Source organism: Manis pentadactyla, chromosome X (genome assembly GCF_030020395.1).
Source record: "Manis pentadactyla isolate mManPen7 chromosome X, mManPen7.hap1, whole genome shotgun sequence".
NCBI classification, from domain to species: Eukaryota; Metazoa; Chordata; class Mammalia; order Pholidota; family Manidae; genus Manis; species Manis pentadactyla.
In genome coordinates this window covers 72,571,511-72,585,040 of record NC_080038.1, presented here as the reverse complement: position 1 = coordinate 72,585,040, position 13,530 = coordinate 72,571,511, and the positions used below count along the sequence as shown (strand labels likewise).

General features: G+C 38.7%; 1 protein-coding gene across 1 annotated transcript in view; it reads left to right on the top strand.

Moving 5' to 3' along the window:
* The window catches only part of BRWD3 (bromodomain and WD repeat domain containing 3), a 160,740-nt gene extending 153,515 nt beyond the window's left edge, over positions 1-7,225 (top strand). Inside the window, exon 41 of the mRNA XM_036929979.2 lies at positions 225-7,225. Coding sequence (XP_036785874.2) covers positions 225-979 — 755 coding nt within the window. The 3' untranslated portion in view covers positions 980-7,225. The remainder of the gene's footprint in view (positions 1-224) is intronic.
* Positions 7,226-13,530: the final 6,305 nt, after the last annotated feature.

Below are 13,530 nucleotides of genomic sequence, written 5' to 3'. Positions count from 1 at the left end.
TCTCCCTGCTCCCCGCCAAAAAGCCGACAAAAATCAAAGTTTACTATCTTCCATTTCCAGCAGATTTAAATTCATACTCCAGTATTCTTGATTATCTTGATTATTTTACCCCATCTTTGGGTACTAAATATTTTTTGATAGACTGTTTATTTTACTTTTGAACCTAAATAACTGTTTGATCAGTGTGAAAGCTTAATTTTAAGAAATCATTTATCTTAATTTAGATCACTCCCTTGATGGACCCCTTACAAATGGTGATGGCAGAGAGCCCCGGACAGGAATCAAGAGAAAGCTACTTAGTGCATCAGAAGAAGATGAAAACATGGGAAGAGAAGAGAAAGAGAAAAAAGAAACAAAAGAGAAATCGCATTTATCTTCTTCAGACAGTGGAGAGTTAGGATCCAGTTTAAGTTCTGAAAGTACCTGTGATTCTGATTCTGACTCTGAATCAACTTCCAGAACAGATCAAGATTATGTAGATGGAGACCATGACTATAGCAAATTCATACAAACCAGGCCTAAAAGAAAACTCAGCAAGCAATATGCCAATGGAAAAAGAAACTGGAAGACGAGAGGTACAGGAGGAAGGGGCAGATGGGGCAGATGGGGTAGATGGAGTAGAGGAGGCAGAGGAAGAGGAGGCAGGGGACGAGGAGGTCGAGGAAGAGGCGGAGGTGGCACTAGAGGGAGAGGGAGAGGGAGAGGAGGAAGAGGTGCTTCCAGAGGAACCACCAGAGCCAAACGTGCACGTATTGCAGATGATGAATTTGATACCATGTTTTCAGGACGTTTCAGTAGACTGCCTCGAATTAAAACAAGAAACCAAGGCAGAAGGACTGTTTTATATAATGATGATTCTGATAATGACAATTTTGTGTCCACTGAAGATCCTCTGAATCTTGGTACATCCAGATCAGGCAGAGTGCGTAAAATGACAGAAAAAGCCAGGGTTAGCCATCTCATGGGATGGAATTATTAACAGTTAATAAATTTAGAATCATTTAGAAAATACAATGGCCTTCTACTGCAGGGAATTTACCAGGAAATCTATCTACAAAGCAAGTTGTGTGGGGACTTCTGCTTCCTTTCACATTGGTGCTTTTCCATTATGCCAGTATACATTTGTTTCAAGACTTTAGATCTCCACACTTCATTTGTTCAAACAAGCCTTACTCAATAGGCCTTAAATTTTAAGAAATTCAGCCCATATATAGACACACACACACACACACACACACACACACACCACCACCACCACCACCACCACCACCACCACCACCACCACCACCATCACCACCACTGACACACTACAGATTTACTACATTAAAGGAGCATTCGGCTTCTTAAGAGTAGCATGACATTTTTATCTCAATGGAATATCCCTCTTTTGCTTTTGTATCACAGAAGTATAGCACCTTCCTACAGAGTTTTATATAGTTTTTTTTGCCATTTTGATTCCTGTACCCAGTAATAATAACTTTTGCACAATACACCAATCCTAAAGGCAGCTATTAAATGTTTACAGTTTCTATATTGTAAGAACGATCTGGATTATTTTACTCTTCCCAGGCCAAACTTTCATGAATTATACTGAACTGAAGTATATATTTATACTACAGTTTTTTTGGGGGGGTGGGGGGATCGTGATATGCTTTTCATTGATCTGCTTAATTCATGTTAAAGGTAAGAAAGGGTTGGTGCCTTGTAAATATGCAGCAAATCTTTGTGGTGTGTCCTGATGTGTGCATTAACTTTATTAAAAAAGAATACTTGAGGTATCAGTCTAGGCGAGGTGCCAAATGCAAAAGTTTCTTGCATCCATTTTCTTTTTCCTTGTATTTTTTGTTGCATTAATAGAATTTGTATAGCTTAAAGAATAACTTAAACATTTGAAAAATCCTCATTCACAAAGAATAACTTCTTTGAATAGTAGCTCAGCTACCTCCATTAACTGCAACTACTGGAAATGTTAAGGAAAATCATTTATGTTATTCATTACTGACTAAGAAATAGAACAACCTTGGTAGGAATGAATACTCATAAGTTATAAACTGAGAAGTTGTTTAATAGTTGTATTGGCTCTCAATTTCATAGTTGTGATTAACAAATTTTCATAAATATGGTATGCTCTACTTTAGGCTTTTCTTAGAACATATTTGTGTAAGTAGACTTGGTCTACTGCTTATATATTTCTGCTATGACTTACTATTTAACAGCTGTGAGTGACTGGTTTTCATTTGAATATTAAAATATAATAAAGCAGCTAGTTTGGGTAGGAATGTTTTGGCTAGCTAGTATTTTGAATTGATTTTAATAAGTTCTGCTCATACCATTCCAAAGGGTTCTTCTTTATAATCTTTCAGAAAAGAACCTCATTGTACTGCAAACTGATATTTAGTCATTATTTTATACATGAAACAAATTTTTTAAAGCCTTTGTGGTCTTGTTTACAGCAGTAGAGTTCACATGGTTCCAAAAGTAAGCTTGAGTCCCAAGATGAGTTTTACTCCTCAAATTTGAGAGATTGTAAATCCACTAATTTGTTAGATAGTTTGATTTTTGAGGTGAGAAGGATAGTATTGATCTCTGTTTCTGTAACAGCAGATTTCTTGCACTTAGATTAGCCTTGTGGGATAAAAGAAATTTCTTAATGTATGCCTAGTAATCCCAGGATATGTCTTAGCTAATGCATTTGTATCATGCATTGAATCATTTCATGCATCTGAAAATCCTGAAGTGCAGAAGGAGGAGTATACCCATGACTTTGCTTTTCTGTTTCGGTTGGGTGGGGGTTGTTCTTATACTAACATCTTTAAGCAATTTTCACTTGCAGTAGAAATGATATTCAGGCTTTAAAAAAGTATTGCTGTGAATTGTTAAAGGCACTAACTTCTGCTGTTACTGGACAGTAGATCAAGCTGATGTTTTGTTTTTGCAGTCTTTTTCACTAAACGAAAACTGCTTCTGGTTGTGACTCAGCTGCCACTTTTAACCATAGTATAGTTTCAAAAATGTTCATGTTTAAAACTCATTGATTCAATTTTAGCTAAAATGTGCTATTTTCATTATTCATCTCTTGGGCACTTAGACTAACTTTGTGCGTATGTTTTCCTGGCATCAGTAACACTTTGGACAACAGTAATCAAGCAGAATTAACTTAAATTCATGGATATACACACATGTGTATCGTGTATATTGTTTTAGAATGAAATTTTTTGTTGACATTGTTCTATGAAGAGCTGACCTCTTGAAATGTGGACTTGCCACTTGTGTGATTTTAGCTATCTCAAGCTTTATTTATAATTTATTTTGAAAAATAAAATGCCACGTTGATTCCCCAAATGTCAATATTTTCTAGGTTTAGAGATAAGGCTAAAGACATTTTAAGCATATTTTATATGTAAGAAATACTGTGAAAATAGTGAATAGCATTTTGCTATAATGTTGATTTCAGTTATTAGGATTTAAAGAATTAGTCATCAGGGTATGTTGGGTGACCATAATTATCACTTATTACAAAATGAACAGATCATTTTCTGCTTGCATGCAAATTATTTTAGTAAGTGTAAAAACAAGTTTGGGAGATAATATTTTTACTTTTATATCTGGACTCCCCCCCCCAGTTTATACTTTGATTTTTTTGTAACACCTCCTCTTGTGAATGTGTTATAATTTGTATCACATTGAATATTTTATCATCTTAAATTTTCAGAGGCCCTTTAAACCTAAATAAGATCTGGGTTAAGCCATAGCAAAGCAAGTAAGAAATGAATTAAAAGTTCTAAAGAAAGGTCTAAATCCTAAATAAATTGGTAAGAAAAAGCTACTGTTACCTTTAGTCCATAAGAGCATACACATGTATAAACCTAATTGTATGCTAGATATTAATAGTCAGTGAACTGTGATATTTCTCATGAATGTTAATGTTTTAATTCCCAGCTTTAAAATCTTAGCATGTATATTCATTCATAAAAACAGAATTGTATGTTTCTTCTATGGCTTGCTGTGCATATCTCTCCCAGCAATAGTATGCTCTTCAGAACATTCACTAGCCTGTTAACTTAATGACTAAATTTGTTTGTGTGTGCCATGCATGCTCACACATGTGTGTATGTAGATTTTTTTTTCCAACTTGGCACACTTTATCTCAGACATTAAAAAAAGAATATTTTGTATGGAAGACAGCTGTATTCACTGTCTACCAATGCTTTGTCTCTTGTAGAGTGCTTAGCCTATATATATACTTCTTGATCATCCATTTCATTATGCCTTCTGGATAAACAATCTAGGTTTTGTTATGTACATGTGCACCTCCATTCTTTTAATTTAAGTTGCCCTTCTTTCATTTGTTTTTTCTTCTGTTTCCCTTCCCAGAGATCAGACTGTGCTAGAATTCTTTTATACAGCACTTTGTTTCACCCAGAGGTTTAAGAAACTGAGTAAAATTCTTAAGTCACATTCTGCAGCTGTGTGCTTAGGTATCTAACTCAGCCTTCCAATATTTTGAAGTAAATCTGAATCCTCTCTTGTTGTTTTTGTTGTAATCCTATAGATTGTCAGCAGACAATAACAGAGTGATTGAAAGAGAAAGATGTGAATGCCACTTTTAACTTTTTGATAAAAACTTTTTTGAGCATTTTTCAAAATTTGTATGTTTGTGGTAGTGATGAATTAAACACCTTATTACTCACTTATATATCTTGGGAATTATTTCGTGCATATTTACCAACTGGTACTTACCTTTAAAATTGGAATTTTTCATGTACACAAAAAGGAGACTTTACATATTGTATAATTTTCGGTATACTTAGATGTCCAACCTTTTAAACAATTAGCAATATTTTGAGTACCAAAATTGATAGCTTAGTTTTGGCGGAAGGAACGGAACTTCTGACAAAGCCCAGTGTTTTAAATGTTAAACCGATCTCTAACATTTTTCTGGTACTAAGGCTTTATGAATGTTCTATTGAAAATAGAATATTCTGATATCACTTTTAAGGCTTGTTTTAAAAATTAGTGTGAAAATATTTTCATGCTCTTTTGCTCTTCACCTCTTAGTAAAGTTTTTAATGACCAAGTTTACCAAGTTTAATGAAGTTCTAATGTAAAGATAAAGTTTTTTCATGGTGCTGTATTTGGTGAAATATGGATTGCCTTGAAGTTTCTAGATGTTTATTTCTTTTATAGCCTATCTTTAGTTATTTCCTTTTCCATCATTCCTCTTTTGCTTACTGTTATCCTCACTTCTCTTTCTGCAGTGAAGACTGCACCTAATTTAGTACACTTCATTAAGACTGGCAATTTTTCATTCATTGATGGGAGAAGTACAGTAGAAAGGCCCTGCTTAGAGTTAAGATGTGTTTATTTATATGTATGCCCTTTTGTTATTCTTATACCTATTTTAATTAAATCTAGAATATGAGACTTTGACATATAAAAGCATGATAAGTATTTTCTAAAAAAATTAAACTTGATACATATTAAAATCGCCATAGGTAATTGACTTTTAAAATCACATATAAAAAATATTTAGAAGCCCAGTTGGGAAATGTGTTTCTACATATGTCACCAGATACACATTAGGCAGTACTACCATTGTTAATTCTTTAAACAATACTGTGGTGATGGCAATCAATAATTTCTTTCTTTGTCCTGTAAAACATCCTTGTCTTTTGTAATCCCTTACAAAGTATTAACAGAACTGTACCTTATGTTTGTTTTTGAAATCCATACATTTTAAGATGGGAAACCATTTAGTTAATAGTTGATGTAATGTTGTATGTGGACAAAATGTCCATTAAGCTAAAATTCAGTAAAGAAAGATAAACTAAACTGGCTTGGTTTATAAAAGGTGTTTTGTTTGGCAGTTATTAGTCATTATAACCAATTATCTTCAAAGACAAAAAAAACTAGACTTACTTGTTGCCATTCTTTATGGGATGTTTACAATAAAATTCCAAGTTGTTTGGAATCAGTTGTACTCTTGCTGCTTTATGCCTGAACTGAGGTACTGTATATAAATTAACAAGAAAAAAGAAACTTACTTTCCATTATCCAGCTTTAGAGATTGTAATGTAACTCTTGGGTCTTTCCTTTCTTGTGTGTCATAATATTTTATTATTTTTAATCTGAGAAACTAAGGTGCTTCTTCCTATCAAAATAAATTAAAGCTTTACTTTTTTTTTGCTTTAGGCATTGCAGGTATTTTTTGGATCACTTTAGGTAGTAAATATGTTCACATTTTAGATGGGAGCTGTTTGGTACATTAAATAGCCTGAAAATCTTTAGTCAGCATTTTGTTTTGTAGAGCTTTTTGAAATGAATAGATTTCTAATGTCCTTATGGCTTATGAGCTTTAACAGCTGAGCTATGAATCTCTAGCATATTTATTTATAGTAAAGTTGCCCACAGAGACTTAATTATAAATGGTGCTTTGATTCAAGGTAAGTAAAGGAGGGAGAGAAGTAAGGTGAGAGGTAACTTTTGAGCCAGGAACTGAAAGCCCTGACAAGAACATTCATCCTACTGTATAATATGCCTATATGGTTACCCAGAATTTTCTTCCCAATGGCAAGAACTCTGCTCAGTTCAAGGTAAGCTGGCCAAAGGCTGGATTGCATGTTTTATTCATACACTGTCTATTTTGTATATTTAGGATCAAGACATAAGGTATTTAGGAAAAAATATAACCTGTCTTATATTTTATATATACCTGTCTTATATATATTCCTAAACTTATATTTAGGAAAAATATATAAAAAGATATCCTATCCTGTGGCTATGAAAGTAGCCCAAGTATTCATGATATTTGGAGACTGAGGTAGAGAGAGATTGTTTGGCACTTGCATTTATTTGTTTGATAGCCTCCTTTAAAGATATAAAAATGTACATTAAAAATTCTTTCTTAAGAGGTTTTGATGTTCTCTTACTTTACCTGCTATGTTTTTTAATGTAGAAAATAAAGACATTTTATAACAAAATATTGCAGCAGTATTCAGATCTATTTTTTCTTTCCTAGTTGAAAAGGTCAGGAACAAAATATTCTCTACCTGCTTTCTAAAATATATGCCCTTGACAGTTTAAAGCTACTTTTCAAAAATACACAAAATAAATTGAAACTAATATATTGAGCCTGTGAATTGATTTTCTTAGGATAGTTAAGCCCATATACTTACAGTTGTTGTCTGTGTTGCAGGCAAACCAAATATAACACTACATAAAATGAGCTTTTATATGGTGTCAGTGTTTTCCCAAAGTTTTGAGAAATTTTTTTTTCTTCCTTTCTTTGTAACTTTAGTATGTTTTCCTTTGCCAGCTGTGGCAATTATCTTAATAAAGTTACCTCTCATCTGGAGATTACAAACATCTAATAGATTATTTTAACTAAGTTATTAATTATGAACAAATTAAAGTTTAATTTCATATTGGACAATTTTAAAAAACAACTTTCTGAAGCTAGTATCCTTTCATTAATTTCTACATTTTGAATTATCAACTTGTTTGCTTAGCATCTTTTATGATTCTCATCAAAGATTAAGTTTTGTAGTAAATATATGAAGAAATCAAAACATTTCAGATTGTTTTGAAATTTAATATAGGTTACTAATATTGGTGGAATTTATTCGTTTTTAGGAATATTTTTGTGGTTGATTTTTGTCACTTTAAAATTTCAAGTATTTGTATAGCAACATGTTAATTTATATAAAGAATTTTGTGTATTCTGTCTAGTAATATAAGGCAATAAAACTGTCTTAGGGTGTTCATTTTGGCTTTTTAAAAAAGTTTTAGGATATGTTAAAATGAAAATAGCTTTAGTTGTATAATCATTTTTATGGGGATATTTTGTTACCCTTGGGTATTAGTATTCTAAAATACTAATAATGAAATCCTGGTGACTAAATTATCTCCATTTGTTAAATTTTAATTTATAAATTAGAACAAACCTTATACATAAAAAATAAGTGTCCATTTTTATCTAGTTTGGTCCTATGGAGCAGAAAATACCATGCCCTTGATGTTTCTCATCCTCATTATTACCAAGTAATCCTTTCCATTTTGGAGTTTGCTGTTCATTTTTATTGTACTTTTGGTAGTAATTCTCATGTGTAACTCAGGAGGGAATACCTGGGGCAAAATACCTTTGAAACTGAAATCAGTCAAAGGGAAAAATAAAGTGGGAGAAACCCGTTTATTTCTTACAAACAGTCCACTTCTGATCACCCATGTCTCTTACTACCCGTTACAGAAGAGGCCCCATCTAATCTCCAGATAAGCCCCCTCAGGCAACCTTGTAATTACCTATTGATATGGAGATGGACTTCTTCTCTCCACTCCTTAGAAGCACCTATTAATATGGAGATGCACTAAGGCCAGAGGAGAGATTCTGGAAAATTGCAATTTTACTCACAGCCCACCCCTCCAGAAATCTCTCTTACAATATACTCAATCCCCGTATTCCATAGTGGCCCTTTGTGAGAAAACTGGAGCATTGTAACCAGACTAATAACATACAATAGCAACAGCAATAAAATCATGATAATCTTCAAGCCAGAGGATTCAGCTAGGCTCAAAGTCCTATGCAGATTAAGTCCATAGCTTGCCCATTCCACAGTCAGTCAGTAGCTGAACAGATAGGGAGTTCAGAGGAATCATCATGCAGCAGCTGCAGCTAGGGGACATGTCCAGGCCACAGGAACTGTAGAATAAAACAACCTTAAGGATGATAAGATACATGTTTTAATGACACCAGCATAGGCAAATCTTGTCCATCAGGTAGGATGCGTGCAAGAGAGTGGTGCTGTGATAGGACAGTGGCAGTAATGGGATCTCCCCCTGGTCTACTATACTAGACTTTCACCCCCTCCCTGTGGGAGTTACAGATGGGTCAATATATAGGGCTATAGGAGGTACATGCACTGGCTATAAAGATTAAACATAACTTCCTGTTAGAGGCTCTTACCTCTCTGATGTTTTGCGTACACTACCATGATTTTGGGGGGCTACTCTGCTGTTACTCTAGGAATACACAGGAGACCAGCTTCCAGGCCTTTTCCCTAAGGTGCCAGAAGGGCCAACCATCACTGGTCCATGTGTTGAAATGTGCAGGGACACATCCGTTCAACAGAGTCTCCAGGGTTTAACACAGTTGGGGCTGGTAGCAGGATGTTGCTCTGCTGGCCATATGCTGGCTTCAGTAACTCCTCTTTGGTTTGCACATGCAGTTGTATAGGAGAGGCAGCAATATCTGTTAGCGTATCCACAGGGCTCAAGGCTCCTTTTCAGGGCTTCTCAATTAAATGCTGTAGCAGTGTCCATAAGTGAACTGACCAGCCATATAGACTATTGGTGTCTGACTTCAGGCCACATTTCAACAAACCATTGTACCTCTCTATCATGCATGCCCTGGTAGGGTTATATGGTACATGAAACTTCTACTTTATTCCTAATTGCCACACTCATTCTTGTAATGCATGTCCAGTAAATTGGGTGCCTTGATCACTCTCAATCACCTGCAACCAGCCATAGGTTGCAGACAGTCTAGGCCCCTTTTGGTTATTTGCTGAGCTGCACGATTTGTAGGAAAAGCAACCAACAGCTCAGTAGCTGTGTCCACAAAAATCATGACATACTGATATCCTTCTGATACAGGCAGAGGCCCTATATAGGTTGCCACCTGAAAAGAGGTATCGGCTCCTTTACTGCTGTCCCATGTTGCTGTGGAACTCAGTCCCCCTTGGAACACACAAGGCACTCCTTCAGGCTCTGCTGACTTATTGAAAGGTCAACAGAAAGCCCCACCAACAATCTACAGCCCACATTGTCTTTTGCCCTGAGTGCAACAAACGCTGATGTAACCATTGGGTTATATCAGAGACAGGATTTCCTTCCAGTCAACACACCTAGACCAGTGTGTCTACTTTATCATTCCCTGGGGATGCCAAATGCAAATTGCAAGTCACATGACATGTATAGGTCTTGCCACAACTCTTGCCCCCAAAGGGGCTGGTGACCATCCAGTTGGCATGGTACCATGTCGGTAGCCACAGGGTCAAGCCCCAATAGTCGGCCCAGCTGTCAGTGCGGACAACTGTAGGGAGGACTCCTGGGGGATCATGAAAAACATACTGCCCACAACTCAGCCCATTGGTTTCTCTTATCTTCTCCATCCTCCATATTGTCTCAGCCTTTGTATGGAAAGCCACAGCCCTCCACTTCAGGGGCTGCCCATGACTGAAGCCATCTGTATACCAAGGTTCTTTCAGGTATAGGGTCTTTTCTCTCTTGATAAAGACTTGGCTACCAATGGCTAAAAAGCAAGTTATCCCTGCTTTCCACTGGTATATATGACTGCCCCAATAGGCATGGGAGTTCACATAAGTGGCTAGTAGGGCGCTACACTGCTGTAAATATGCACCCCATTTGGCCAGTGTAGGAGTCTGCCACGCCACTCCGTGGCCTTTCAGTCCAGTCTCACACCCACTCCATGATGGGACAGGGGGTTATTACCTTTGTCACAGCTGTTCCAGTGATAGGCTCCTTAGCCAGCAAGGCATGGTACACAGCAGCCAATTGCTTCTCTAGAAAGGTGTAATGGACCTCTGCTCCTTTCCATAGTTGTGACCATAATCCAATGCATTGGTGTCTATTCAAGCTGCTGCCAAAGACCCCATCCAGAAACATCTTCCATTACGTGAGCATCTAGCTCACAGGGCCTTGTTGAATCCATTACAGTCAAGGCCTGTATGGCCTTGACTACTGGCTTAGCGGCAGTAAAAGCAGCTGCACATGTTTCATCTAAGTCCCACCTGATGCCCTTTCGGACCAACTGGTATAAGGGCTCTCAATTTGTGCCAAGTGCAGGATAAACTCCAGTAGCCCAAAAGACCCCAAAAGTCTTGTAATATTGCTACAGTTGTAGGGTTAGGGAAAGCCTGGACCTTGTCTATGACTGCTTCTAGGATAACTTTAGTTTTACTCAACCAGACAACTGCCAAGAATTTTTCAGACAAACCAGGTCCCTGAACCTTGGTGCTCTTCACAGCCCATCCTATCTCCTGTAGTTGTTGCAGCAGTGTAGGAACTGCCCCTTCTAAATCTGCTAGACAATCAGATGTGAGCATAGTATCATCAATGTAGTGATACAGCCACATCGTTTTCAGTGTCTTCCATGTGGCAAAGCCCTGGGCTACAAGTCCATGACAAATGGTGGGACTGTGGAGGCATCCCAGTGAAAGGACATTGAATGTCCACTGCCAGCCTTCTCACATGGCGGCAAACTGTTCTTAATGTTCCTGTGCTATGTCAATAGAGAAGAAATAGCAAGGTCCATGACAGAATAATACGTCCCTAGTTCATGACTGAGGGTGTCCATAAGGGCTGCTATCGAGGAGACAGCAGCATGCAAAGTGGGTGCGACTTTATTCAGTTCTCTGCTGTACATGGTCATATGCCAGGAGCCAACTGGCTTTTTCTCTGGCCACAATGGGGAATTAAAATGACTATGAGTGGACTTTATGATGCCCACCTTCTCCAACTCCTGTAGAGTTTCTCCAATGTCCTTGTTCCTCCCAGGCAATTTACACTGCTTAGTATTTACTCGCCGAAGTGCAGGCAGAGCTACAGGTGGGTGCTTAGCATGTCCCCTCAGAACTGCCTTTACCATACGTCCCATCAGTCTGACCTCAACACAAGTGGCCTGTAACCACAGGCACTGCAGGATATCTACCTCCAATATGTATTCATAGACGGGAGAAATGTAGGCAGTATGCTCCTTTGTGGGTAAATGCCCTATCCCCAATGGGATTTGGGCTTTCTTCACTCTAATTGCCTTACCCCCATAGCCATCTATCACTGCAGGTGTCCCAGGAGAATGCTCAGGGTTGCCATAAATCAGAAAACATTCAGCTCCTGTGTCCACCAGTGCCATGACACATTGTACATTCATGGAGGACGAATGAATTGCTAATTCTACATGTAGTCTCCTGTCCCCACAAGGGCCACCAAGGTGGGTTGTCTTGACCTCCGTTTCAGTCAACCACCGTATCCAATTGTTCTCCTGTGGGGAGTTCAGGCCCAGGTGAAGTCTGAGTACTGTCCCCCAGGAAGTCTTGCAGGGACACAGACTGGATATGGACTTTGCTTCTGGCCTTTTTTGTCCTGTATGTCAGCAACTGGAACTGCTGCTCTGGCTTTAATTTGTGTCACATTTCTAACAAGATCCTACTGGGATACACATCAAATTTTTCTTTCACTACCCCAGCCTTTATGAAATCAACCCACATTTGCATCCTTGAGACCTTCACAGGGCCATTTGCACCTCTCCTTTCAGTTACAGCCCATACTTCCTTCTGTGCTCTTATTGTTTCAACCTCCCCCAGATCTGCCAAAGTACTTATGGGTTGCCCTATGTGGGGGCAAGAATAGTCACTAGGGACTCTAAGAGAGATGGGGGAGCTGTATGGAGCATCAGATTTCTTACTCCTATGGTGAACAACTCCTCATCGGAGCCCCGGGGTCCATAATATGATGATATTTTCCATGCCCAGCTCCTGTAACACCTGCTGGAGCTCTGTATATGTTTTCCAGCTAGTGGGTAACTATGGTAAATCACCCTGATTAGGCCAAACTGCCTTGGCTGCTGTCAGCCCATCCAGAAGCACCTGATTCCCTGAGGTGTGATGGGCACTTTGTGACCACTGCTGGAGGGAAGGGTGAGTCATCAGGGGAGCCAGTTTTCCCATTTCAGAGCCCGACATAGCAATGTTTTTTTTTCCACCCCCATACCCCAGAGACACAAAGCCATGTAGGCAGAGGTTCTGGTGACTTCTGCCGAAACCAGGCACTCATGTCCACCGGCTCATCCTGGTTATAGGGGCAGGAGTGCTCCATCACTTGGTGAAGGGGTGGGTAGCTCCTCCTCCTGAGGAGCCCATGGGTGTTGCATTTCTATTTTCTTAATTATAACTGGGTGTGCCTTTAATACGAGAGAGGCTGGTGCCTTGGGCAGTGGCCTGGGCAACAGATTGGCCTCTGTCCCCACCCCCTCATCCTCACCTGACATATCCTCTACCATCTCGAGCTGAAGGCACTGCTCCTTCCTTTGCCTCCGTCACAACCTCCTGCAGCATGTCTTCTCCTGATGTCTCCTCCCTCACTGCTGCTAAGGAACCTTCCAGGAGAGTGACCTGTCATTGCAACAACTGTCTCTCTTTCTTAAGGGCGTCTTATAGATCATCACCCAGTTCCTCCAAGCAATGCTGAAGTGTGTCTCTCTCTTGCCGAAATCTCTCTCTCCTTGATAAGACTTTCTACTATCTTGAAGAAAAGAGATCCTACAATCCCAGCTGCTACATGGCCACTCAAGGCCTCTAAGCTGTCTTTCATCTCATGGAGGGCTAATTCCACAGCTTCCAATGTTTCCAACCTTCCCCAATTCTTGGGAGGGCCCCACCCATCTAGGAGTTGCTTTACCCTAGACCAATTCCCCATTATGGTTTCCCCAGTTGGAAGTCCCACACATAGGGGGCTCCC